The sequence below is a fragment of the Xenopus tropicalis genome, chromosome 5, assembly GCF_000004195.4.
Source record: "Xenopus tropicalis strain Nigerian chromosome 5, UCB_Xtro_10.0, whole genome shotgun sequence".
Classification (NCBI taxonomy): Eukaryota; Metazoa; Chordata; class Amphibia; order Anura; family Pipidae; genus Xenopus; species Xenopus tropicalis.
The window spans coordinates 29,853,145-29,862,857 of NC_030681.2; the positions used below are offsets into that span (position 1 = coordinate 29,853,145).

Sequence of the window (9,713 nt, forward strand, 5' to 3'; positions counted from 1 at the left end):
GTTTTGTGCACCTCTTCTCAAGATGTAATATAAAGGACATTTACCCAGCTGCAGTAACCTAGAGAGCAAGCAATACATGTTTGATTTTATACAGGTGAAATGGTGCCATAAGTTACTATAGATGAGGTAAAATTTGTACTATTGTTGCTTCCCAAATGAATTTAAAACAGCCCTGACCCCCACGTATTGCCCTAACGTTCCCTGCCATAATTTAATAATGAATACCGCCGTTCCACTGTATTACACAGGTGCTTAAAATTTTGGCGGAAAGACAAAAACAGTTGTTTATTATATGACACTCTAGTCGCAACCTGGGAATGTACAAAACGTCAAAGAAAATAACTTTATGATCAATTATGCGAAGGCGGTTTTGCCCTTACGAAAGATGGCCGAAGTGACCTCGGAGCCGTGACGTACGTCTCTTTCCTGTTCTAATGCGCGTTTGCTGGAAATCAACGTGCGACGCCAGCTTGGAGCCGTAAGGCGCACGGAAGCGTGTGTGAGCGGTAAGGAAGGAGCTTGTATGGGTGATTGCCGGGCTTGTTTGTCATTGTACGAGGGTTTCTTTTGGTAATAGTTCTATACGTTCCGCTCCTTCGCTTGGTGAGAAGCTGGCAGCGGGTAATGAGCAACAACTTCCCCAGCAGCCACGTCCAACTCCTGCCCGTTCTGTTGCTATTGGAATAAAACGCGCCTGTAGTGCGGGTTTATATGTAGCTGTAACTCGGTTAAGGGGCAACTTCGTGTGGTAATTAATGGTATTGATTGATTTGTAACTGCAATCAGTTTCCATACATTGCAACCAATCAATAGAGCTGTCCCTGATCTGTGTGCGACTGGGGGTCGCCAGTGTATGGCTGGGAAAGAGCTGCACTAAAGCTTATAATTGTGTATTATACACACACTAATATACACAGGGGCAGGCTAGTTTGCCTGTATATTGTTGGGTATGGGAGAAAAGTGCAGTGACTAAATCATAATACTACAGGTATGGGATCCATTATCCAGAAAGTTCTGAATTACGGAAAGGCCATCTCACTTAGACCCCATTATAAGCAAATCATTTTAATTTTATAAAATGATTTCCTTTTTCTCTGTAATAATAAAACAGTACCTTGTACTTGATCCCAACTAAGATATAATTACCCCTTATTGGGGCAGAACAGCCCTATTGGGTTTATTTAATGGTTAAATGATTCCCTTTTCTCTGTAATAATAAAACAGTACCTGTACTTGATCCCAACTAAGATATAATTAATCCTTATTGGAGGCAAAAAATCTTATTGGGTTTATTCAATATTAAAATGACTTTTAACAGAGTTAAGTGATGGAGATCCAAATTACGGAAATATCCCTTATCCAGAAAACCCCAGGTCCCGAGCATTCTGGATAACAGGTCCCATACCTGTACTACTAAATCCAGCAGTTACATGTTTTTAATAATGGGATGTTATTTTGTAGTAGTCTGTATATTTCATATTTATTGAAAAATATGCCGGGCTATGCCTTATAGTCTTATCTGTGTTGCTGAAATTGTAGGCTATAAAAAGAAATTCAATTTAAAAGCATGCATTATACTATTACAGGCATGGGACCCCTGGGCTTTTCCAGATAAGGGGTCTTTATATAATTTGGATCTCCATGCCTTAAGTCTACTAAAAAAATAATTTAGTTGGGAACAAGTACAAGGTACTGTTTTATTACAACAGAGAACAATTTAGTATATTTTCAAATAGTGAATTATTTTAATAAACTGGATAATGGGTTTCCAGATAACAGATCTCATACCTGTACAAGCATGTATTTGGTTTTATGTATAGATTTATGTAGGTTGAATTCAGTTGGAATTTCATGGCACATGTTATATACAATAATAATATTCTGATCTGAAAGTGGGTCTGACAGATGTGGTTCGCAGGCTTGTCTAATGTGCAATATCATGGCGGGTTAGTTTTGGTAATATTACAGTGTGCCTGGCTTTTGAAAATTATTGCTTTACTCTAGGGAAGTGATTCCCAATGAGTGGCTCATAAGCAACATGTTGCTCCCAATGGCCCCAAAGCAGGTGCTTATTTTTGAATTCCTGGCTTGGAGTTTTGGTTGCATAAAAACCAGATGTACTGCCCAACAGAGTCCCTTTAGGCTGCCAGTCCACGTAAGGAATACCAAAGAGGTAATAACAGCCTTTTTTTGGCACCAGAAGGAATTTTTTTTTTTTTTTCATGCTTGTGTTGTTCCCCAGCTCTTTTTACATTTGGATGTGGCTCACTGGTAAAAATGTGTGTGTGGCACAGTAGTCCATCTCCAAGGAGAAAAGAACCTTGAGTAATACTGTACTTTTTTTCTATATCTAAGGTCCTTTTTTTTTTTTTTAACATCTCTTTCAGTATTTAGAATATACAAGCCATGGATATTCGGCCAAATCACACTGTCTACATCAACAACCTCTGTGATAAAGTAAAAAAACCGGGTAAGTGTGAGGAGCGTTTAAATGTTGAATATTATACACTCTCAGTCTACACTCTATACAGTCTTTCCTGGCAGAGTACACTTTACATCTAGACAGCAGCATTGGTATTGCAACTCCTTATGCTGTTATCTGTGAAGGCATTTTTTACTCTCCTATATCCTTTGTATTCCCCTAAATAGTAAAAACTGCAGAGAAATGAAGAAAAACAAACAAACTTAAATATCCTTCAAGCTTTAAAAGTGTAAAACTAACTTAAAAAAAAATCTGCTCAGAAGTCTACTTTTTCCATTTCATATACTACTATTCTTCTGCTATTTATTATGCTTCTTGCCCTAGATATTATTGCTGTTTATTGATCTAGTGCTCACCAGTGCTTAGCATTTGATGGCAGCAAGTAGGTAAAAAGGCCATCAGTAACGATTTCTTATCATTTTAGATGTTTTTTTTTTATTGAGGATGGTGCCTGCCTAGGTGCTTCAGTTAAAATGTGCACCACTGCAATCAGCAAGCAATACGAAAGGAGAGAGTGTCGGCAACATGTGCAATCACGGCCGCACCCAGTCATTTGTATAATCACTAATATGCACAGAAAAGCTTCTTGTGCAGAATATCCCATGGCACTGGTTTTAGTAATAAATGTAATAACTAATACTGATATTCTATTTTCACCTTATCAAAATCCGTGCAAGAGATTTAACCATACATGTTTTTATACTTATACTGTGAAGTTTTTTTTTTTTTTTTTCTTTTCAGAACTAAAGCGATCATTGTATGCGCTATTCTCCCAGTTTGGCCATGTTGTAGACATTGTGGCATTAAAGACCATGAAAATGAGAGGACAAGCGTTTGTAATCTTCAAAGAGCTGAGTTCTGCTACAAATGCTCTGCGGCAGTTGCAGGGTTTCCCTTTTTATAATAAACCAATGGTAAGTTATTCCTCATCCAGGAATTTTTATGATTTACCTCACTCTGTATAGAAAACTTTATATAACTGTTCTAAACTTACTGAAAGATGTATATATATTTTTTTTTATAATTAAGCATAAAACTGTAGTTTAACTAGGGACAAATGAAGGTTTGGATAATAGAAATTGCTCCACTCTGCCAGCCCTTGCACAGTAAACCTGCTCAGAATAACTAATTGAGACAAAATAACAGATATATGGCTCAAATTCCAACCTTCTGGTTCTTTTCTTGGGGTACACAATTAAAGGTTTTATTGCCTGTTGCCATAGGCCAGCCAAAGTCTAGAGTCCCTTGGAATTGTGTGGAGTGGTTGTTGGTAGAAACACCTTAATTTAAATTGATTCCAAATATTTACTGTTAGACTCTGCTGTTTGATTATTAAAGAACTGCAGAAGTGAATTAAATTAGAATTTAGCCCTTAAGCATTTTAGTGACATGTTTATATCTGCTTTAGCTAGAAGTGATCTCAACGCTAATTTAATGTAATAGCAATTTTAAGTTTCCACCAGGAGCGATACCTACAGGTTTTGCACTGTAATAAGCAATGACACTTTTGCCAATGATCCTTGGCGGAAAGTGATTCTCAGAGATTACGTTTCCAGGCTGTTTGCTCTAATAATGCTTTTATTCTTGTTTCTAGCGCATCCAGTATGCAAAGAGCGACTCTGATGTGATACTAAAGATGAAAGGTACATTTGCTGATAAAGAGAAGAAAAAAGAGAAGAAGAAAGCCAAAGCACAAGAACAGGCAGCTAATGCTGCAAATAAAAAGCCTGCTCTGGTAAGATACAAAGTAATGCTTTCTCTGGACTATTTAAGGAAAGGTCAGCAAAATATCTAGAAATTTTTAGGTACAAGAACGCCCCTTTCCTTTTATCTGGGCTTATTTCTGTTGACTGAGTAGGCTGCCAAGGGCTGCATTGTGCTGTAAATGCAGGCTCAGTGAGCCCTCTCTGTAAGCAGCGCACATATAAGGTGTCTTAAGGTGGCCATACACGGACCGATTTTTTACTTACAAACGACCGATTCCCGAACGATCCGATGCTATCGTTAAGTTATCGTATAGTTGGTGGTGTACGAACGATCGTCGGCCCACTAAACGAGCCGACATTATCGTCCCCAAAATCGATCGGCCAGGTTTAAAAATTTTGGTCGTTTAACGATAAAATCTGCCAGTTGGTGTGAGTGTCAGACATTTGTCTTTCAACGATTGTTCTCTGCGCATGTCACGATTGCCAGCAACGACATCGATCGTACGTAGATGTACGATCGTAGGTATTTTACGATAATGATGCGACAAAATCTTTCCCGAATTATCGTTGCTCGTGGATGGCATATCGTATGGGAACTCGATCGCCATACGATCGTTTGTCGATATAATCGTTCATCGCACAACGAGCGAAATCGCCTCGTGTATGGCCACCTTAAGTCAGACTAAGTCAGATTATTTGATGACCTTAACTACAGAACTGCAGCACAGTTAGATGGCACAGTGTATAATCCTGCAGAACTGAAATCTTTTATAGAGCAAAGTTTTCCCATTGAGGTATCTCTTCCTTTAGCCAAACTGTGTTTTTTTTTTTTTTTTTTAAATGAAAGACTTAAAAATAGTTTATACTTGCTCTATAAACAATTTATTTTAGAAAGACTTTAAAACCACTCTTACTTTACTTGCCTTTTAAGAATCCTCTTTTTTTTTATATATATATATATATATATATATATATATATATATATATATATATATATATATATATATATATATATATATATATATAAAATCAGTCCTGATGGTTTTTAAACAATGAGTTTTCAATAAAAAAATTTTTTTGAATTTTAAGGGTGTGCCGGCCATGGATTATTTCATGATATATATATATATATATATATATATATATATATATATATATATATATATATATAATATATATTTTACTAGGAAAACAATAAATCCACAATACGTGGATTGTTTATTATTCATATTTGCTTAGTAAAAATTTGTACAAATATGTTGCCCAGTTCTGGGTTTGGTGCTTCCCTAATTTTTCAATGAAAGCAGTGTGCACTTCTGTTACAACGGGAATACAATAATTAAAAATGTATATTCTGCTTTGTCTTTTCATCTTTCCCTTTATCATTTTGTTTATGTACCCTAAATGTTATTCCTCCATTTCATTTTTACTTTGCTACTGTTACTCCTCCTTTTCAGTTCAGTGTTTTAAACTGTTATGAATGCACATACAGATGTTTCCCATAATTATTTGCTTATGGATAACCACTACTTGCCTTACACTAATTTCCTCTGACTTAGATTTTTGTATTATGTATTTAACACACACAGATCAGTAGCAGTTCTGTGAAAGTGCACTGGGCTACGTGTCCCACAGAAAACAAGGAAATCTATTTGCAAAAGTTTATAAGTTACAGCTACAAATAAAGATTCCCCTCTATTTCTTTCTTTCTGTATAAGCTTTGCTTCATTATTTGCAACTTAATACTTGTAACAGAGACTGAGGTTATTTAATGGTACCTCTGCTAGGATTGGCGATTTAGTGTTTTTTTGTTTTTTTTTACATTATTTTGTAGTAATTGTAAATGTTGTATTTTCATTTTAATTTCAGGCATCAAATGCAAATAATGCACCAGGAGCATCACAGAATCAGCAGGTGAATGGATTTGAAATCTTTGTAAATGTTATATCATTTTTGCTAAAATCATTTTTTGTTTAATTTTGCGTGAGCTTAATGAACAGGGTAACTGATATTGGAAATTATAGGATTTGACTTGCTGCATTAGTGTTACACTGGGAAATGTTTTTAACGTATCCGTATATCATCTGAATGTATGATCCCACAGCATTTTTCAATTAAGAGGGGTGGGGTAGAAACTAACTTTAATTTTAGTCTGTTACCCCAGCAAGAGCCATGCTTCTGCCCACATTTAAGTGATCATTTATGTGGGCCATAGCTTTATACCTTATATGTATTTTTAGTTAAAGGAGAACTAAACCCTAAAAATGAATCTTGACTATACATGCAATATTATAGACTGTACTTTCTGCACCAGCCTGAAGTTTCAGCATCTCAATAGCAGCAATGCAGGACTGTCTGCGACTCACATGTTCAGTGTACTCGAAGCAGCTGCTGAGAAGCTAAGCTTAGGGGTTGTGACAAATGATCAAGCAGAAAATTAGGTTTGTCATATAAGCTAATGTTATAGGGCTAATTATTATATTCTGATACAAATTGCACTGGTTTCAGAGGTGCCATGTACTAATAATCTGTATTATTTACTAATCAGCTTTATATTCTATATATACAGTATATTGTGAGTGGGTCCCTAAGCTCAGTAAGTGACAGCAGCACAGAGCATGTGCAGGGAATCAGCAGAAAAGAAGATGGGGGGCTACTGGGGCATCTTTGGGGGCACAGAACCCCAAAACATAATGTACAACATTTCCAGCCTACTTCTTTAGTTTTTAGTTCTCCTTTAAAATGTTAAGAGGGGATAGACTTGTCTGGGGAAATGCTTAGACAAAAGGTTTAATATATTAGAATGTTAGCTACAAACATCTCTTATTTGCAGTTGGTTATAAACATTACATGTTTTGGGTCTTGCCATTTGTAAAATAGTTTTTTTTGTCTCCTACCTGCTCTGCCATAAGAGTTTGCTGATATACTGTGCTCAGCTTCATTCCGTCAGCTTTTGGCTGTGTTTGCCAGGTGAAGCAGTGGGCAACATGAAGGAAGGGGCTGATGTACATTGAGTGGACTGTATTGTGGGAAAGACTAGTAATGGTACTAGGAATTTAGTGTATGGGAGAAGACTTAATCACAAGCTAGGAGTATAGGAGAAGAGGAATGAAGGATTTGATGCTGTTTAAATATTGGGTTTGTATCAAACCCAATAAACCATGGGTTTCTTATATCTGCTGTTGGATCTCCTCTAAAAGCTTGGGGTAAATTTGACTGCAACAATTTGGTAAACCCTAAAAATCCCAGAGTTTGTTACATATAGGTAACTGTACACTATCTTTCTTTTAATTTAGGTGCCGGACAACCCGCCAAATTACATCCTCTTTCTTAATAATTTGCCTGAGGAGACCAATGAGATGATGCTTTCTATGTTATTTAACCAGTAAGTCAATATTTACCTATATACACCAATATTTACCTTTCTAACTTTTCTAAAAAGCACAACAAGAAATCTTGATACTTCACTAACAGAGATATTGGAATTTGGGTACACAATGCTGTACATTTTTTTCCTTATAATACATTAAGGGGGTGATTTATCAATGCTCGAATTAGAATTTTTTTTACGAATCATGGGAGTTGGCATTTTTTCAGTTTGAGATTTTCATGTTTTTTGAGTCACATTTTTCAAGGTATTCAAGTTTTTTTCCCACAATATTATTAAGATGAGTAATAATAATAAGCAAATATTTGTTTGAGTTTATTTAAAGTAGAGCGAAACGGTAAAATTTGAAAATTGATAAGTAAGCCCATAAGATTACAGACAGGAACAACAGGCCAATAACTAACCTTTGATGTGTAATAAAGAGTTAATCTCAAGCTGCAGGCATACCTTCAGTTCTCTCAATAGTGCCCTTAAGTCTCCCCATATTTCACCTGTTCAGATGATCAGAAGCCACCGAGACCGAGACCAAATGAACATGCTCAGTTAGTAAGCATTGGCTCAGATCCACATCTGGGGAGTGAGTTCTTAGCATTCTTTAGGGAGGGGGGAGCAGGAGAGAGCAGAGAACAGAAAGCTGTGTGTCTGGCATAGGAAAATAGACACAACAAACCTTTTGACAGAGAACTCAGTGCAGCATTTCTGTGAGTGCTTATGGCTGTATTTACATAGACCTTTCTGATAAAGCTTACTTAGTTTTTACCTTTCCTTCTCATTTAAGCACCAAGTGTTAAGTCACAGTCCTTGCAGGCTTCCTGTTAATGTGTGGGTAACTTTGTTGCCCTCTAATTTGTCCCCTGCAACAAATCTGCCAATGTGCCATCATCCTATGTGGTTTGAGTATAAAGGGAAGGGGTTAGAAGGCAAACTTTTCCCAGATAAACTGCTTTAGTCCATTCAGATGTGCGTCCTTGACTTTCATCTTACACCAACCTTTGAGGGGTACAGATGGTTTCCTGTGAGCAGTGGGGCGCTAACCAAACACCACCCGGCATGTTAAATATTTGGTATTTGTTTTTTTTTGTTTTTTTTAGATACTCCTTTCAGCCCCAAACCTCACTTTAATTGATTTGGAGGCTTTAATGTAGTCTGTATTCTATATTTTGGCATTTTTAGTTTAGCAGTGGGCTATCCCACAGTTTGCAAACTACTACCTTTATCCCAATTCAGCGGAGCTAAGCACTTGCATTATTTCCACTGCGGAACAGAGTCCATCTCTGTCATGGCAGCTTCCAGGAGCAGGCTTTGAAAAGGATGTTCAAAATTAGTGTATTTTGCAGAAGCATTTGAAAAAAAATGTTTAATAACCTTTCTATGCATAATGTTCATAATACATGATTGGGCTTCATTGTCTTCGTATTCTCACCTCCTTTCCAGATTCCCTGGCTTCAAAGAAGTGCGTTTGGTCCCCGGGAGGCACGATATTGCGTTTGTGGAGTTTGAGAATGAAACGGAGGCAGGAGCTGCTCGAGATGCACTTCAGGGATTTAAGATCACACCATCTCATGCTATGAAAATTACCTACGCTAATAAATAGAGCAGAAGCGCGACACTGATGGACTTATATGTTTTTGTTCTGCCCCACTGCCCCCTATGAACTACTTTAAGAAGTCCTTTTTATTGGTGAAGAAGAAAAGGCTGTTTTATTCCTGAACACCCTATTTTGTATGAATAAATGTTATTTTTTTGTCTACTAAGCAAATTTTGCATTGCATTTCAGCCCTAAAAAAGCAAAGGGTTTTGGGTAATACAGAGATACAGAGTTGGTTCTGTTGTATTATAATCTGTTAAGTACTGTACACTGAATTAGCAGTGCATTTAATTCTTCCCTCGCAATAAAAGCAAAGTTGCATTTTTTTTTATATCTGCATGCTTGTTATCTGAAAGCAAATAGTTTGTGTGTCTTCTGGCCAAGTTGGCAATTTAATGGTCTCTGTGTTCAGTGATATCGGTCAGGAAAGCTGTAAAATCCTGCCAGACCATAACTATGTGTCTGTGCTCTCCTGGCATGGATTCGCTGATCTGTTTAATTCAGTTGATGGCCCAAGGGACAAAATCTGATTGGCCAGTTTGACGTGCC

At 36.9% G+C, this 9,713-nt stretch overlaps 1 protein-coding gene across 7 annotated transcripts; it reads left to right on the top strand.

Moving 5' to 3' along the window:
- Positions 1-467: 467 nt before the first annotated feature.
- Positions 468-9,497, top strand: snrpb2 (small nuclear ribonucleoprotein polypeptide B). Of its 7 annotated transcripts, none has more exon segments than NM_001011120.1 (7): positions 468-506; positions 2,388-2,470; positions 3,224-3,396; positions 4,077-4,217; positions 6,058-6,102; positions 7,485-7,573; positions 9,011-9,495. In NM_001011120.1, coding segments are annotated over 6 exon segments (672 nt in total). In that variant the 5' UTR covers positions 468-506; positions 2,388-2,406; the 3' UTR covers positions 9,171-9,495.
- Positions 9,498-9,713: the final 216 nt, after the last annotated feature.

Bases quoted from the DNA above. Each gene is read 5' to 3' on its own strand.
- snrpb2 (XM_012962934.3), top strand. From the start codon at position 2,407: ATGGATATTCGGCCAAATCACACTGTCTACATCAACAACCTCTGTGAT. The intron at 4,218-6,057 runs GTAAGATACAAA...TTTTAATTTCAG, and splicing joins CAAATAAAAAGCCTGCTCTG to GCATCAAATGCAAATAATGC. The intron at 6,103-7,484 runs GTGAATGGATTT...CTTTTAATTTAG, and splicing joins GAGCATCACAGAATCAGCAG to GTGCCGGACAACCCGCCAAA.